Source organism: Haematobia irritans, chromosome 3, assembly GCF_050003625.1.
Source record: "Haematobia irritans isolate KBUSLIRL chromosome 3, ASM5000362v1, whole genome shotgun sequence".
In the NCBI taxonomy this organism is placed as follows: Eukaryota; Metazoa; Arthropoda; class Insecta; order Diptera; family Muscidae; genus Haematobia; species Haematobia irritans.
In genome coordinates, this window is record NC_134399.1 from 220,627,963 (window position 1) to 220,647,457 (window position 19,495).

Here is a 19,495-nt window from a genome sequence, read left to right on the forward strand (position 1 = left end):
ATTGAACTGTTTTAATAAAGTAACCACGAAAATTTCAACGGGAAAAGCGAACATAGTACTTACCTTTAACTGACTTTAATTTTTTATTTGATTAAAAAATTAATTATATTACGAAAATTTTTGATGATATTTATTTCTGTGGTTCCATTATGGCAGATTTGTCTTAATGGCTCTCCAAATAGAATAGTTGTGAGTTATCGCTTTCAGCCAACCAGCCTAATATCAATAAGATTTTGGTCATCAATAAAAACCAAACTTGTTTTTATGTTGAAACGTTTCCGTTTATTGTGTTTATCATTCTTATTTTTATTACGAGAATATCGTCCTCTTGATGATCATACAATAAGAGTGCTAAAAATAAAATGTAGTTCCAAAAAAGAAATAATGCAAGTGAAATGAAATGAAGTAAACAGTAATACATAATAGAAACGTGAACGTATTATATGTGTTTGCAATAATGTACACATGAAATTGTTAATATTTTCATTTGTTATAAAAACTCTAAAAGGTTTACATGATACGACCGATTACTGTAGAATTAACATTAATAAGGCATATGATTAATAAGAGATAAAAAATACATAAGATCTTTGTATTGTAGTTTTTCTGTTTTAAGAATGTTAAAAGACTATACAAGATTTCTACATACATACAAATGTCGCACATTTCTCGATTATTGATATATTTTTTTTTATACAAACATATTGTCTCATAATAAATTGTCGTGTTTATTCTTTATGTGTGAAAACAGAGGAAAAAGTTATTTTATAACAATTTGTTAAGTGTAATAATTAATACATTAAATCAAAATGTTTTAAAGTAGTACAAAGAAAACATGTTGTGTGCTATCTTCTACGTTTGCATAAATTGAAAAACAAAAAAAAAAAAAAAAATAAAAACAAAAACATTACACCTATATAAAGTATGTATGCATATTCTATGTATACATAGATATTTATTGAATACTAATCTACTAAATGTTGTTAGTACTAAGTATATTAAATCTTTTTAAGTGTTGTCTGATGATTGCCACATTTAGTTTGTTTTGTCTTTCTCGTTTATTGCATTATGTCTTCTTGTTAATGAAATATTCTCTGGAAAAATGTTGCTGCATCAAATGCTGTTCTCGTCAAGGAATACTTAAAGGTTTAAAATAAGCGCGACAGAAAATTGTTGCCGCAGATGGTGGCAAATCTTGATTGCGGTAATACATATTACATTCCTTTTCGCTTAATTTGTCGAACACTGCTGCATATTCCCGATGGAATGTTGCCAAATCCACATTGGAGCGACCAATAGCCGTCAAAGCCAGGAAAAGTATATCACGGTATATAGACAGAGATCGATCTACACCTTTGTGTTGAAGTTTATAGCGTTCGTTTGCTAATTTTTTTACTGGCATTAACAGGTCATTGCAACGTATGGATGTAACAATCTGTTGGATGACACTGAAAAATTAAAAAAAAAAAAAACAAAAACAACTTAGAAAGCAAGCAATAAAGTCGAAAGTTTCAAAATTTGATGACGATCGTTGAAGAATTGAGCATAATATTAGCCTAATTGCATAAGTCCGATTCTGAAGCTATAGCAATCGTCAAAGAAGTCCAAAATATTCATAAAAAAAAACAGGTTTCGAATTATGCAAAATAGTGTCCAATTCCGAACAGGTCATGCAAAACTTTGAAGAGTCGCCGGTCGCTATGGTGGATGTATCGGGCGACAAAGTGGAAAGAATTCTGGGCCTGCAATGGAACCCTTCCACTGACGAGTTCATCTTTATTTTGAAATACCATCGTGCGGCTAGTGATGTAGTTGAACTACGGAGGAAACCGACCAAAAGAGAAGCATTAAGCATTGTTATGTCTACATTCGATCCATTTGGATATGTGGCTAATATCATGGTGACGGGGAAAATATTCATGCAGTCATTATGGAGGTTTGGTATGGGATGGGATGATTATCTCCCTGATGAGCTGTATGATAGGTGGATTGATTGGTGGCGTGAAATGAAAAAGGTAAAGGACTTTAGAATACCAAGATGCTACTGTCATGATTTTAATAATTCTTTTAAAGAATTAAATATCTTTAGCGATGCTAGCGAACTAGCGATGGCTGTTGTCGCATATTGACGTATAAAGAGAAATGATGGATACAATGTATTGTTTATTTGTGGAAAGACATTTGTTGCAAATCCGTTCCTCGCTTAGAGCTTCAAGCCAGGAAATATAAGTAATATGTTGCGAACCGTGTAGGTGAAATACTGGAAGGTTCTGTGCCAGATGAATGGAAATGGGTACCAGGAACAATGAATCCAGCCGATGACGCCACTTGGCCGTTGAAAACGTATAATCCCGAAAATCGTTGGAAAAATGGACCCTCCTTTCTACTAGAACCAGAAAATACTTGGCCAATTATGGAAATAGTCAACAATGAGCATGATTCTTCAGAGTTGAGATCAAAGTACTATGTGCTGACTGCAGTCGCAGAGGACGGTGTAATTGTTGATTTTTCTCGGTTCTCCAACTTTAGAAGACTCAAAAGAACTATGGCATGGGCCCTTCGGTTCATTAATAATGCTAATGTTTCGAAGACGAAGATAAGAGGCGACCTCAAAATTGAAGAAGAGAATTGGGCTGAAAAGATATTATGCCGTTTTGTCCAGAAGTCACCTTTCCACTTGGAATACAAATGCCTGGAAAAGAGATTGCTAGTTGACAGATCAAGTGATATAATATCTTTATGCCCATTTCTGGATGAAGAAGGGTTAATGCGTGTGCAAGGACGGTTGGATAATGCAGTCGCGATAACGTATGAAGCACGAAAGCCATGTATCCTTCCCAAAAACCACAATTTCACCCATATCATGATAAATTGGTATCACTGCAAATTTCATCATGGAAACACCAGTACTGTAATTAATGAGATCAGGCAAAGGTATTGGGTTCCAGCCCTTCGGTCGGCCGTTAATAAGGTAACATCGAAATGCACCAAATGTAAGATTAGAAAGGCGGCGCCACAACAGCCAATAATGGGCCAACTTCCAAAACATACGGCCTTTTACCTACGTGGGCTTGGACTATTTTGGGCCCTTAGATGTAACAATCAGGCGGCAACGCCAGAAGAGATGGGTTGCATTGTTCACATGCTTAACAATCACAATAACTCTAGTGACGCCTGTATACTATGTATCAGAAACTTCATTAATAGAAGAGGGGTACCTATGCAAATCCGGAGTGATAATGGTACTAACTTTGTTGGTCTTTCTAAGGAGTTATCAGGTGAGGTGGGATTTCTAGACTATGGAGTTATGCAGTCTAAACTTGTGCCATTAGGAATAAAATGGAAATGCAATACGCCATCCAATCCGTCGGCAGGAGGGTCATGGGAACGCTTAGTGCAGTCAGTAAAACGATCTTTAGGGGTCGTATTGAAAGAACATTCACCACGTATAGACACGCTATATTCCCTCCTCGTGGAAATGGAAAACATTATTAATTAGAGGCCATTGACGCACCTGCCTGTTACTCCAGATGAGCCAGAACCATTAACTCCTAACCATTTTCTCCTTGGATGTAGCAGCTCGACGCAAACTCCGGGAGAATATGATCACCGAGCCTGTTCCTCTCGAAAACAATGGAGATTGTTACAGAATTTTAAAAATGGATTGTGGAAGCGATGGATTAAGGAGTATCTCCCAGAGTTGACAAGACGATCGAAATGGTTTCGTCCAGCCAAACCCATTCATATTGGCTGCCTCGTGCTTGTCTGTGATGATAATGAGCCTAGGTCGAAGTGGAGGAGAGGTCGTGTGGTCCACTTTATTCATGGAAAGGATGGGGTTGCTAGATCGGCCGAAATTCGCACGGCAAACGGACTCCTCAGGAGGCCAGTAAACAAGTTAGCTGTATTAGACGTGGAAGAAAGTGGTGAATCTCAACCTACGGAATCGACTCACGGGGGAGAGGATGTCAATATCGGCGAGTAACGTACTTTGTCGTGAATTGAGTTGTAAACACTGTAATTTATCAACTGAGGTAATGGAAGTGATCATTTGTAAGAGTAATCATTAATGTTCTCAGAAGCAGATTGTGCCTTGAGTTAGAAGGAGTGTGTTAACCGACTAAGTAAATATTCTATTTTTGTTTAAGAAATAAATTTAATGTATTTGTATTTAATAAAGAATAAACCAAGCCTAAAGTACTCGCCGTCCACTTGTTTTTTCTTGTCGGAAAACAACTCGAAGGTGACATCTGTAACGCCATCGGAGTTGAGGCTGACTACTGAGTGTGCGACGTCAACAGAGATTTGGACAATATTGGAGTCAAATTTCCAGTCAAAAAGGGCAAGCGCGGAAGGCAAAGCTCATTTTCTTAGTTTCCTTCTGAATAGAGTAGCATTGGCATTAAATGATTGCCTTGGTAATCTTGCGAAATTAAACGAAATAAATGTTACAGTTGGCGACGACCTTTCAACGATTTTATTGTTGTATAGCTTGCCAACATCTTTTGAGATGTTAGAAACAGGAGACTTTAGCGAGCCCATCAGTGCTAAGGATAAAAATTGTAGAAGAAGGCCAAGCCAGACAGGCAAAGGAAGAGGGACGCACATGAAATGCAGTTTCAAAGAGAAATATCAGTAAAGGCAAGAAGCATAGTGCTTCTGTTAATTGCGGAAAGCCTGTACACTTTGCCCGAGAATGTGCTATGCACTTTACGGAATCCATGTTGATGGTTGGCAGATGGAAAATTGTCCACAAGGCTGGGGAGATATATGCGATGATACATTATTGTGTTGCAAAAACCAAGAGTTGTCGATCCATAAATCCGATATTTACGAGTTGTTGTTGTAATGGGTTTTAATGTAGTTTCATCCACTTTGTTCTACGCTTTGGTACTTCAGTTAGTATCCAGATCAAGGAACTCTGCGAAAAGGATAGGATGTGTCCAGAGTGATCTGGTGGTGAGACGAGTTGGTTTAGCTGGGCAAGCGAAAATGTGACGAGTGTCGTGGGGGGCCTTGATAACAGATGGGACACACGTCAGCTACGCTGATATCAATGACTGATATGTAGGAACTGAGGCGGCTGCACTAGTCTGCCGTGAGAGTTCTCTCTCCTCCGGTGTTATGGGCGGTGGTCGAGCTCCGAGAACAGGGGGCTAATCACGGCATTCGATATCGAGAACTTTTGATCGAAATCTAAATTTTTCGGATCTCGGGAGTCGATATCGAGGTTTTTTGATCGACAATTTTTTCGATTGGTAAATTGCAATCGTAAAACATTTTTCACTTGTTTTTTACATTGTTTTCGCCATATAGGAATAGTAAATATATTAGTTTTAGTTCGAGTTGTTCCTAATTTGTAGTAAATTTACATATAATTAACATGTTTTGAATATTTAGGACTAATGCAACTCCAATAAAAGTTAAACAAAAATTGGTCATAGCCGAGTTCGGGAGTGAGCATCCTAGCTTGGCAAAGAACCATATATAAAGTGCACATGCTAGATCGATATCCTAGGGATTGTGATCAACCCATTATCGTACCATTCCGTGACAACATAACGCTTCTGGACCACCTTGTAAGAATAGTGAATTATGAAGTCTTCCACTCGAAAAAATCGTCCATTGAGCCTGCAAAGGGTGACTTTCTGTCAGTGCATACCATTTCAAAACCATTTACTTTCACCAATAACAATGTGCACATTTATTCCTTATTTGTCGCCGAATTTTTTTATTTTCATCTCATCCTCCAATTAGGAAGGAATTCGGAGGAATGTAAAAAGAGATATGGGTCCATAAGATATAATGCAATACCATTTACTTTTTACTTTGAAACCTCCAAAAATATGTTTTTTCTACATTCTATTTTGTGACGCTAACTTATGGCGATTTCGATTTGGAAAAAAGGTGCAACATTCTCGAAATAGATTGCCACATATGAAGGATATGACAGTGTGATTTTGGATCCTGTATCCCTCAAAATGTTATGAATTAATAATAACTTTGGAATTACACTATCATTTGGGCGAAAATACAATGAGGGAAAAAGTAGTGTAACACCAAGGCAACATATTTATTGCGAAACGAAAACGCCATGGAGAAACACCATGTTTCACTCTACGGCACCCTTACATATAATTTAAATCCCAAGTTTTGGTTCCTGCCGGTAGGGACGTAATCTCGATGTCCTCGAAGAGTCGGCCATGGTTGACCTATCGAATGCCTTCGATAGGTCAAGCGCCGCGAGGAACGTCCTATGAGTCCTCTATTAATGTATGCTGAAATGGCATGCAAGCCGTGGTCGTACTGTGTACTTTGCGGAATACATATTAATAATTAGCAACTGGAAAATTTTCCACAAGGCAGGGGAGGAATAGTGCCTCAAGTATCTTGGCTACTGGCGAGAGAAGTCATTTCGGTCTGTACGATTCACCTTTACTCGCGTCTTTGCCTCGCTTCAGTAGTGGCATTACCCTACCCATTTTCAAGACATTTGTTATAATGAGTTATTCCAAGGATAAATGAAGGAGTCTGGTCAAATACTCAACTCCCAGTGTTCACAGATGCTTCAGCATTAGCATAGAGATTCCGTCGGGGCCCAGCGCCATAGATGGTTTCGTGCTGTTGATTACATTGGTAACTTCGGCTATAGTAAATATAGTAGTGAAGTATTATCGGCTCGGAGACCACGAATGGCACGAGTGGCTCTTCTTTTTGCTCTATCACTCTCAGGATGTCGAGCGTCCTGTCGGTTGAAAAATCTGGCGCATCTCTTCGGATCAGTCACCGTCACGCCGCCAAAGGTGACTCCGAACCCATCATCCCTTGTGGTGGGGTTCGAGAGGGCTCTCACTGTTGACCACAATTTACCTGTTCCTGTGCCTAAGTTACATTGCTTCAAGTGCTCTAACCAAGTGCTCCGCTTGTGCTCGTCGACTATCTTACTAATCTCTAGATTCAGTTCCCTGATTCTAGGGAAGTTGGACCTCTGTATGTTCTCTGAAACCTTCCCAGTTGGCTTTCTTTTGGTTGATATACGTCCGGCGTTCAGATGTTATGAAGTCGAAAGGTCGATTAATGGTGAGTGGTGATAACTATGGGGAGGCATTCAGCTTAGTTTCCTGGATCGCCGTGACCATGACCCTTTTCCGATTCATAAAGTCCACGATCTCACTAATCTTACCTCGGAGTTCGTTGCAATTAAATTGCAAAAACGATTCACTATCTGAATCTGGTACAACAATATTGGGTGTAAGATGCTGCGCCGGAGAATATTGTTGTGCGGTAAATTTCGGGGGGTTCGCATAGTCTGCTGCTGTCGTTGGCACAGTATCCAGCCAAGTGGTCAGTATGACTATACTCCTGCAGCGATGTAAGCCAGAGCAGTTCCGGAAGTGCCCAAGTCCAAGTACCGTTTACACCCCACTGAAACCGAACGGTTGTGAATCAGGTTTCGGCAGACCAAACAGTCCCATAGTCCGGGGTTTTCCTCTATACCGGGTCGGACCAACAGCAAATGGAGAAGGCTCTGCGGGATGCACCTCCTCAAACACAAAAATACGGACGAAACCACACGCACACTGGTGTGGCAGCCGCTGGCCGATGAGTAGGGCCCATCGGGTCAATCCGGTACAAAGAACCCGCTGCCGTGGGATTAGGTCTTTAATAGTATTTTGATGCGGCATGTTACACAGATGTCACAGTATGTATACAAAAGGGAGAAAATTTCATGAATTATATTATATATGTTATCAATTTTCTGGGACAACCTCAGGAAAAACAACTACCAAGGATTGGTATGCTTCGTTAAAACTACTTCCGAAGACGCAATAGAGGTTTTCACAAAAAAGAGAAACAATATTAAGTGACAGTAGTTTTAAATTGAGTGATGTAGTTGGGAAATCACCTGCAAACAATTTACAAATATTTGACTACCTTGAAAAAGAAAGGATAATTTGTGGGTCGTATGAAAGACGAACTCGTCAAATTAGAATACGACCGCATTTAAAGAAAATTGAATTTTACTACACAAAACAACGCGCCCTAGCGAAAATGTTGGTCAATATTCATGAATTGGACATCGAACTAACGTTTTCTCTAGATCTGGTTCTCCAAAACTATTTTCTGTCGAAGTTGAGGCCTTCTTTAAAGCAAGTGACAAATTATGCTACAAAACTGGTATCGAAAAGTTGAAGGGTCGGTGTTCATTTGATCAAAAATTGTAGACTTTTAAATTAACCTAAAAAAGAAATTTTCCAAATCTTAACAAAAAAAAACGTACCTTTTATTTAATTGAGCTTGGTCAGTGAGCAAGGCTTTGATGAGTGGACTTGTAGGTTGAGTTTGCCTATATAAAATATACATAGGTAAACCAGCCTCACTGTGAAGTTGTAAATTATCCCATAGACATTGAATTTTAACATTTTTAACCTTACTCAAGGGATCAATGTCTCTGTCATCCTGCAAAAAAGAGAAAATACTTTTCAAAGTATATCCAAATTATTTTGATAAATATCATACCATTGAGGGTGAACATAAATCGGGCAGATGTGTTTTACTTTCTATGCGTTCCATTATCCACAGTAAATTCCAATATATAATGGGATGTTCTTCTACAAAACTAGGTTTTAGTAATGCTAAATCGCCATCTTGCGTTAGAATATTTTCCAATTCCTTGCGTAAAACTAAAGGATTCAAATATGGTATAGTTAGTGTTTCCGACTTTTTATTGCTCTCTTCCTTCTTGGCATCCTTGATAATCAAGCGGACGCTTAAAAATGGAACGGTAAACTTTTTACAAGCATGACATGAGGTATTTAAATTGGAATCCTCAGCAGACCACAAGGCCATAATTTCTTCGTCATACAGCAGGACCGAACAATTGTGGCATTGAGAACATGAAGTCATTTGTATCAGAACATCACAATCATTTATACCATCAGGGCCCTTAATAGGATGAAATAGTAAATATTAGATTTTAAACATATAATAAAGTGAAAATGGTTTACATCTTGTGGAGGTGTATACAGATTTTCCGGCAATGCCTGGAGGGCTGTAGTTAAGTTCATTGTAGATGTGTTCTCCCCCAACGGTACTAAATTATTATAACTCGATTTACGAGATTCACTTAATCTTCCCCATGGATGCTCTAAGTCGCTGGAAACTCTACGTATTTTTAATACCCCATCTTCATGGATAGCTAGGTCTTCTTCATTTGTGCCGCTGTCGATATACGTTTGTGCTGACATACTTGATTTTACCGGTGTTGTATTGGCCGATATGGCACCCTTAATTTCATCAAACTTTCGAGTAATGGAAGTGGCAGCATGTTTAATGCTACTTAAGCTTCCTTGTATAATTTCGTTGGACTTTTTTCCGCTAAAACTTGGACTACAAAATGCAACAGAATAGTAAAACCGGTAAGTTCATGGTTGTGAAATTAAATTTATATATAATAACAAATAAAAGACTTCTAAGAAAAAGCCAGGATAAATGTATGAAGTAAAATATGTAAGTATGTAGAATTAGTGATATGTGACCTGAAATTTAAATTCAAATGTTGTACCCACCACAACCACAACCATCACCATACATGAATTATGCATTTAGTTATCACCTTACATAATTTAATATAATTTTTGTTTTTTTGTTGTATATTAGAACACAATAAACCAAACAGAAATGTAATTATACAAAACAACTACTAATGGCTACGTTAAATACAGCCCTTAACATTTGGCAATAGTCGCAGCACTTACCTCATATTTTGAGCAATATTTTCAATAATATTGGTGGGCAATTTCAAGTCTTTCTTAAAGGTGGACATGCGTGCAGGTGAATAACGTCTATGAACAAATTTTTACAAAATTTGGTAGGTTTATAAAAAAAATAAAACAAAGACATTCATACAGTTGAATGATAGGATAAAAAAAGTAAAATGGAAAGGAATAAAAACACGTCTACCCAATTTTGATGAAGACCTATGTATAGTACTTGACTGAGGTACATACAATTCTATTATGTTATGTCAAAATAAGAAATTCCACAATACTGAAGACGGAAAAGGTAAGGTTGACTTCTTTTCTGAAATTTGGAAAAAGAATATGCTAAGGAAAAAAATTGAAAAAGGATACCAGGACATCCTTGGTAATAGGAAAATTCACTTGTATACATTTAATACTTGTAGCAAAAAATATATGACTTGTAGCATTTTGAGCGGAGCAATTTTTGTTATTGTAGAAGATATGTTGAGAAAGAATTTAGTTTCGGCATAATGAAATGTACACCGGAAACTGTGAACACTAGGAAGTCTGCAAAGAGGTTGTTAGCGGCGAAAACCCTAAAAAACTCACAATTGAACTTATATATCATATCATTCACGAATATTTAAGTGTGAGTTGTGTGTTAACTTTTCCCGGAGCATAAAACTCACCCAAAAAATCCAAGTTTTTATGTTGATATGTGACAATGGTTGAAACATTAATTTATTCCAAATTCCAATCGATATTTGTTGTTGAAGTAGCTTGGGGAAACTGATTTGAAAATCATTATTCCTCATTCCGATTATTATGATAGCCTGTTTTAATGTCACTGTTTACATTATCCGGATTTAGATTAATAGCTGTTTTGTTAATGGGTGAGTTTCGCCACTATTCTCCAGGGGGTGAATGTGCTATTTAGCAATATTTATGGCTTCTTTGTTGGTGTCGATAAAGCCTTCTTTATTTATGCAATGGAAGTGCGACCGGATGTAAATGTAACAGACATGTGAACAAGTGGTGAACTCGGCACACCGGCCACAAATCGAATCAGTCATCTTCTTTATGCATGACTAAAGCACCCAGCAAAAAAATTGGAAGTTCTTCTAAAGGCACAACTTTAAAAGCACTTCCAAAAATGTCCTCCCAAAGATGTTCTTTATTTTAACTGCAGAGGATGTTCAATTGAGTCATTCCTTTTATAAATCGCTTTTTTCATATTTTTAATAGGAAAATTAAAATTTTTTGTTTCAAATGGGTTAGGTTAGGTTAGGTTATGTGGCAGCCCGATGTATCAGGCTCACTTAGACTATTCAGTCCATTGTGATACCACAGTGGTGAACTTCTCTCTTATCACTGAGTGCTGCCCGATTCCATGTTAAGCTCAATGACAAGGGACCTCCTTTTTATAGCCGAGTCCGAACGGCGTTCCACATTCCAGTGAAACCACTTAGAGAAGCTTTGAAACCCTCAGAAATGTCACCAGCATTACTGAGGTGGGATAATCCACCGCTGATAAACTTTTTGGTGTTTGGTCGTAGCAGGAATCGAACCCACGACCTTGTGTATGCAAGGCGGGCATGCTAACCATTGCACCACGGTGGCTCCCTTCAAATGGGTTAAAAACAGATTAAAAATTAATAAAATGGTACAAATTATTAAAATTTTGCCGAAAAAAATGCTAAATACTTTCTAGAAAAATTGAGAATTTTTGAAAACATTTGATGTTAAACATTTCAGACATGTGTTAAATGCATTAAAATCATAAAAAATTTTTAAAAATTATTTATTTATTAAAATATTACAAAATTTCTTAATTCTCATCCAAAACAGCACACCTTAAGAAGTGATTCAAATTCAGTTCAACGGCTGTTGAAATGGTGGACATCCGTCCTATGACAAGCTCATGTTAAATGCATCGCTTCTGCGCCAATTTTGCACCACTTCCGGATCCAAAAAGAACATTTTCACTACTTTTTTGCCGACGCTTTTTTTGCTGGGCACTTTCAAATGATTCAATGATAATTGGTCATAACGAATTCGGCCCAAAGCGTGCAAAAACGCAAAAAACTACTTGAGAAGTTTATGGCGTCTAAATTTTTGGGAATAAAAGTTTCATTGACCATATATCATAGGTGTCTTGCTGCTCCCATCTTTCCCAGAATCATTTCAATATCTACTAAAGTGAAGTGATACAACCAATCAATCTAGTAATGCTCTAAAAATCGAACTGCTGTGAAAGGGAAGAAACCCATGAGTACATATAATGCGACAAGTGCGATTATGGGTTGGCAAGAGGAAAAGCGAATCTGTTAAAGGTAGTGCTGATATTAAGAGAGTTGATGGTGATTGAAACTGAACTAAAGAAATAGGAAAGTTGGAATTTAGCAGACTGAATCAGTACAGTTTATATACTGGTACCGAGTTTAACTGAAAAAATTAAAAATAAAAGTGCCAACTGCACTCAAATTGATGATGAATTTATTTCGGCATAAGCCGGCTATCATGTAAAACCTTTTTTCGGAGGGTTCAAATGTGGTTCATTGTTGGGTTTAATGAACTGCCTGAATTTATTCTGATAATTGGTTGATAGTTTTGCTGCAAGTAGAGGATACTGATGAGGAATGTGGTAATTCCGAAACGTGCGTCCATCCAACCATCTTGCAGTCTATAGGGCTTTGCCCAAATAAATTTGACTAACATTATTTTCCTCTGTTGGTTAAGCTACACTTGTAGTTTAGTCAATGTATGGTTTTAAGCTGAAATCAAAAAAACCACAACAAAAGTGCAAAAATTTAATGAAACATGCCTTTTCTCGGCGAGACTTGGCTGGACTAATTCGAACCAAAAGAATCAAATCGAAAAATTTATGTGTTTCCAGTCCAAACAAAATAAAAAAAAAAGTCTTGGAAAAATGATGATTCTCACAGCGAAATACTGACATAATACCCACCTTATGTCTCAAAAGTACGACGCACCTGTTAGGGATGTGGAAGATAACAACAAACTAAAAATTGGGTTGCAACATCTAAAGACGTAATCAGTAAATATATATATATATATATATATATATATATATATATATATATATATATATATATATATATATATATATATATATATATATATATATATATATATATATATATATATATATATATATATATATATATATATATATATATATATATATATATATATATATATATATATATATATATATATATATATATATATATATATATATATATATATATATGTATATATATATATATATATATATATATATATATATATATATATATATATATATATATATATATATATATATATATATATATATATATATATATATATATATATATATATATATATATATATATATATATATATATATATATATATATATATATATATATATATATATATATATATATATATATATATATATATATATATATATATATATATATATATATATATATATATATATATATATATATATATATATATATATATATATATATATATATATATATATATATATATATATATATATATATATATATATATATATATATATATATATATATATATATATATATATATATATATATATATATATATATATATATATATATATATATATATATATATATATATATATATATATATATATATATATATATATATATATATATATATATATATATATATATATATATATATATATATATATTCGAAGTGTTGATATATATTCTATAATTATACAGTTGTAAAAAATCCATAAAATGTAGCTCATTGTAGTTGGAAGATCCCCAGAAATCGAATGCAAATTACTACAGAATTTCGAGCACACTGCATGAAAAATAGGCTTTCGGGAGGCAGTTCAAATGAAGTTTATTTGGATCGATATATGGTATATATGCAATACAAGGCTACCTATTGCAATAAAAGGTCTTTGAGCTAAGTTTCAAGAGAATATTTCTTTTAGTTTGAAATTTTTTGTCAATTGAAATATAGGGATGGATGAACCTAACTAGAACTAAAAGCACAATATTTCTTAAAACTTAACTATCTACCTTTACAGTACCTTTAAAGTCAATTCATCAAAATAGAAAGCGTCATAACGTGATTGTAATTAAAAAAGTCTTAGCAATAAAAACAAAACATGAGTGTAGAAATCATATTCACAACAAACATTATTTGTTGTTTCTAAAATGATTGGTGCTTCTGAAATGAAAATGAACAGTTCCATACGAAATAATTGACTCAAGTATCTACATAAGTATAATCCAATCGAGTAATTTTGAAATTTATGGAATAATAGTGTTTCATCAAAGGGATACCTTCATATTTGGCCAAGTAACGTGAAACGTAAAACAGCTAAAACGATATCGTATCGTATCTCACCAATTATGTCGATGGAATTTGTTTAATTTTATGAATGGCTTGATACTTACCCAAAGTTTAGTTTGAATGATGAACCCAGATTGGCTAAACTAGAAGCAACACTTGAACCTGGCATTGTTTCCGAGCGATGCATATTTTTGTTTAGTTGTGTGGACTCATCGAATGTGGCACTTCGTTGGCCTTTGAACAAAATTGGTTTATCACTATACATGGTGTTGTTATTATAAGATGATGTAATTTCGGACGATTGATCTTGTATGGACGTGGTTGTCGTTGGAATGGACGGATGTTCATCTTCATTTAAAGCTCCTAGAGGATCATTTTGTGTAACCGGGGTTCGTGGCGATATTCTACAAAATATAAAGGGTCATTTTTTTTTTTGGGTTTTGTGTTTTTAAAAAAAGGTACACTTACTTTGTGGGGCTTTGTATTTCTTTGGTCAAATCATGCTCTATGTTGTCCTCTAACTCCTCTTGTGAACCGCTTACATCAATGTGTGTTTGTTGGCAAATATCGTTTTCTTCATCGTCATCACCACCACCAATATTCATTATTTTTTTATTATGCGATTCAGTTGCTGTATTCTGTCTTTGTAGTTTATTTAAAAGATCAGTATCACCTCCAAAAATTCCACTATTTGATATTGGAATTTTCGTCACATCGCTGCCCACCATTTGTGCATTAGATGCAACGTGGGATTTAATACTAGAATGTGTTGTTCCAGCAGGATATTTGGAGTCACCCGGTATCAACAATCCAGCACTCGATATGACATCGTCCGTTGCATCCTGTGAACCAGTCGATTGACGGACAATACTGCCCAGTTTTGTTCTCAATTTATCAAAAGCAGAAAAATCCAAAATATTAACCCCATAACTATCAACTGCTCCACTTGTTACTGCAAGGTGTTGCGACGAGTTCGACGATTCCAAACTTGTTCTAGAAGTCCCATCCACACTTTCCAATGTACTTAGGTTATTGTCATAAGAAGCTGACAGTGGCTTCTTAGATGCTCTCAATTTACCAGCCCTTTTGAAATGGGCAGCCCCCAAGACAACATTCTTGATGCGATTCCAGCGTAATTGACTTTGAGTCGTACTGTCGCTGGGCCATTCAGATTCCAAAACACAGCGATTATAGAAACCATATGTAAGGGCATTAGGTTGAACACCTGACCTCTTCATAAGATAATGAAGACGTACTGCCAATACTGGCATATTATAGGTGCCACACAATTGCATCATTATTCGATAGCAAAACTCATCGCAGTTAACTTTGATTTTGCTGGCCTTTAATAATATATTGTATGCATCCCTAAGAGTCTCGTGCTCTTTTCCCGATCTCCTACTGTCCAGGACCATGGCGGGCAGAATCAAAAAGTACAACGAATAACATGTTGCTAATAAATATTTTGACCATAGTTCTGGATGATTTAGACATCGACGTGCCATTTTCTGTGATAATTTTATTTCATGTTTGGTACGACGGGCAATTGGTGAACCAGGAGCCAAACAACCATTGATTTGTTGTTGTATTAAGTTTGTCAATGTTGATTTGTTTGATGATTTTAATAGGCTTGGATCTAAAGTAAAGCTATCGTAGTTATAAGCTGGCTCAGGAGCGGTATTATCTGTAATAAAAATAATCTCACAATGTGCGTGCCAAGAAATCATGCGCATGCTGAAAAATACCTTTGGACGGTCCCACATCCGGTGGAAATATATATTTTGTTCGCTCACTACTTTGGCCAGTTTCCCAATCAACTAAACGTACATCTGAGGGTGTATCATCATATGAACCTACTTTTTCTGCACATTCATCGAAGAAAGTTAATCCGTGATCGCCATCCGAAACAAATGACCTCTCTTCGATGAACCGTATGAACATTTGTGTTTTCATAAGTAATTCAAAAAATTTATGATAAGCCTACAAAAAGAAATTTTGTAAATATCAAGCAGCTACTAGAATTTCCAAATTTAATGTAAATTTTTATACCTTATCTCTTGAACGTAAAAATGGTTTGAGCTGAAATAAGGCACTGGGGTCAGTGGCTCCTACCGATGGCGCTTTCGAAATAGGTACTAAATAATCTCGATATCCACGCAAAATTGATGCCATAAACAGTAAGAAAGCTTCCTGTATGCGCTGCTCCAAATGTTGCTGCCAAAAGAGAAACAAATATATGGTTAAATTCAAATCTACAATGGGCTTGTAAATTTAAAGAAAAATTACCTCGCGTCTTCGTCTTCGCAAGTCTCTATCCAGACTATTGTTACAATCGATATTTAAGGGTTTTAATGCCTCCAGGCTATCTAAAGTTTGGCTCAAAATGCGAGCAGCACGTTTTGGCAATAGTTTAATATTCAAATGTTTTTGCGATTCACAGAGCTATAAATATTATGACCATAGTAAAAATATTTAAATAAAAATGTCCTACTTACACTAATGTTATTTGTATCCAAATCTATGCATGTAACATCTGTTGGTGGCTCATACAAATCGAAGAATCGTGAATCTACTCCAATTAAATATGGAACCGGTGCATGAAGAACTTCAGCTAGTCCAAGTGGGCACAATGGGATATAGGGGCATTGCCATTTAAATGGAAACAGTAATGAAACAATGGACTCTGCGACAGCGGTTAATGTTGCTGGTCTAAATTTATATAGAAGTACAGGATGAAGTTATCAGCAGGAGATCAATAAGATTTTTTTAATAAGAAAAGAGGGCCATTTTGTTTTTGCAAGCTAACAAAAGTGTATGAGTCTGAGAAATTTGAAATGTGTTGCAGAGATGAAAAGCTCATGCGTTTAATATTTGGTTGGGAAGTCACAACCGTCTCTATGTGAACAAAATGTCTACGCATTATAAATCATTATAGCGATAAATGTAGCAGTGGCCATGATCGATCTTCATATAAACCACGCATGCCTAACAATCAGGCCATTTTAAAGATTTAAAGCTAAAGTCTTAAAAACATGTCAATATAGACGCAATGAACCAAGAAATCGCACACCGTGCAGCTTGCAACTAATTTGTTTGAAAACTTTTAAATTTTAGTCTTTAATCGAATCGTAAATGTGAATTACTTACGACACTTTTAAATGCTACAAAATGTAATAGCTTTCTTCCGTGGCGAACAAACTTACCTTAATGAATGAATGAGTATTTTTTGTTCCGTTAATGCGAGTAGCAATACAAGCAAACAGTTCTCTGTACCCAAATTCTGCAATAACATATGAAAACCAGCACCACTGCGGGGCAAAGGTGAATCCTCAGGTTGAGTCAGTAGTATACGATCATTTGATTCGCTTGATAACTATAAAACATATGTAGACGTAATTATTTTCGCAAATGCTACTATGACTACCACTATTCACCTGTAAATGTATGCTTGGAGCAGGAAATGGAACTTCGTCTAATAATTGTGTTATATAACGTTCAACTGGAATCGGTAAATTTTCACCACATACAACCATACGCTATGAATAAGTAAAATAAACTCTGTGAAATGAGACTACAGATTCCTCAAAAATAACCAATTCTTACATGTAAATATTTGAGCCATTTATCGAATGTATCACCAAAGGGATAATGAGATAAAAGGCATATGGACTTAATGATATGTAACGAATGCTTTTGGCCAAATTCTTCGTTCCATCCAAGCAACTCGCTTTGTTGTTCGGATAATTGGGATGCACTGTTTGGTGGAATTAATAATTAGAAGATAAATACGCACATTTATTATGAGGAATCTTACTCAAAATCTTCGTAAAATGTTAATGCGGATCCGTAAACTTTGTAGGTGCCATCGTTGACCGTTAATACGAAAGTTGAAAATACTGGAGCTGTAGGTTTTCGTTTTTTATTCTGCCCAACATGGGGCCATGCTTCCAAAGAGGCTCCCATTGGCAGGCAAAACAGTGGTACGCTTGGACACAAGTTAAGAGGAAAATCATTATGATCCTCTGCAGGGTAACGAAGTAAAATCTCCGGCTTATAACTGATGTGTTTTGGACGGTACATGGATTTTTTGTAGCACAAATAAACGTCGCTACCCGTAAAGGCTTTGTTGAGGGACTTATAAATTAAACAAAAGGCATGTGGTGCTTTTTCACCTTTGCTTCGAATGATGACGCACAGATCCGTAACCACAAGCTCGTTGCATGGCATATCAGGTGGGGCACGACGATATGTTAGAAACGTCTTGGCTGACGAATTATTAACATTTGCTATACGCCCACCAGGTGTCTCAGCAACAATTTCCGCATCGGGCATGATACGTTCGTGACCTTCGTACAAAACACCTGAAAGAGAATATGTTAGTTTTGTTTTTTAACCATTTTTGTTTCCTACCTATGTCCACTAAGGGTGGACGGTCTTTGCCACGTCTGTAGTATATGAAGCATTCTGTGGATCTCAATGAACCAAAGTTCAAATTAGCCGGCAGACCGGAAGGTGTTGATTCCAATACTTCATAACCTTCAGGCACTTCTTCGCCCAATAGTGGAAAAAACACTCCTATATCTGTAATTGGCTCTATAGAACTCGCAGCTCGTAAATGACCCGATTCTTTAAAATTACTCTCCTGTAATAGCTGTGGCTGTTTTGGCATGCCTGCCACTACAAAATAATCCGCAATTCGACGGTCTTCCATAGCAACTTATCAGAGCAATTGCAGTTGCACACACTGACTTACATATGTATGTATTCGTAGCAAATATATGTCCAATAGTTACAAATTTACAACAAACACAAATAAAGATGAATTGTATAATGTCCTTGACAGTTGAGTACAACTCATGAATGACAAAAGAAAACCATCGAAGGCTTTAAGGAATGAAGTTCTGCAATAAAACAAGTTCTGCTTGTTTCCCCACTAATCTCAGTTCGTTGAATGTCTCAAAGTTGCTTTGATGATTCAATAGTATGTTACTCCCTATTTTTTCACTTATGTTATGTTGCGTGAATAAAAACAGCAAAAGCTGCGTCCAGATTCTCCTTAAATGGAAATTATTCGTTTCCGTTTGTTAAATCTGCCTGCCTTTGTTTATGTATTCCTATTTTTTCTGCATTGTATTTTTTTGCCTGTGGATGGATCTTGTGGAGCCCGTGGATCAAAATTTTACAAATACTTATTAGTGTTGCGCAATATTCCAATAGGAACTAGTTCCCGCTGTTTCTTAAAGTAAATCCAACTAGTTCTGATTACTTTAAACCATTTTTATTAAAACACCTTATTTTTTAAGAAAGGCTGAAAGGCTATAATAACTCAAAATAGTGTAATAGTGTTGGGAAAGTAGCGAGTATTTGATTACAAGTAC

At 35.9% G+C, this 19,495-nt stretch overlaps 1 protein-coding gene across 2 annotated transcripts; it reads right to left on the bottom strand.

Annotated features, from left to right (window-relative positions):
- Nucleotides 1-907: 907 nt before the first annotated feature.
- On the bottom strand, nucleotides 908-19,460 carry Crag (DENN domain-containing protein Crag). 2 transcript variants are annotated; one of them, XM_075303052.1, is made up of 16 exons: nucleotides 18,528-19,460; nucleotides 17,932-18,478; nucleotides 17,721-17,871; nucleotides 17,552-17,653; nucleotides 17,321-17,490; nucleotides 16,613-16,826; nucleotides 16,404-16,559; nucleotides 16,167-16,331; nucleotides 15,863-16,097; nucleotides 14,586-15,801; nucleotides 14,222-14,521; nucleotides 9,759-9,845; nucleotides 9,009-9,390; nucleotides 8,521-8,946; nucleotides 8,282-8,460; nucleotides 908-1,448 (listed from the first exon to the last, which is right to left on the bottom strand). In XM_075303052.1, the coding sequence occupies exons 1-16, from the start codon at nucleotides 18,826-18,828 to the stop codon at nucleotides 1,130-1,132; spliced, it is 4,950 nt and encodes a 1,649-aa protein (XP_075159167.1). In that variant the 5' UTR covers nucleotides 18,829-19,460; the 3' UTR covers nucleotides 908-1,129. The 2 variants fall into 2 exon arrangements, with proteins under 2 accessions (XP_075159167.1, XP_075159168.1); XM_075303053.1 differs by lacking the exon at nucleotides 9,759-9,845.
- Between the last annotated feature and the right edge of the window lie 35 nt (nucleotides 19,461-19,495).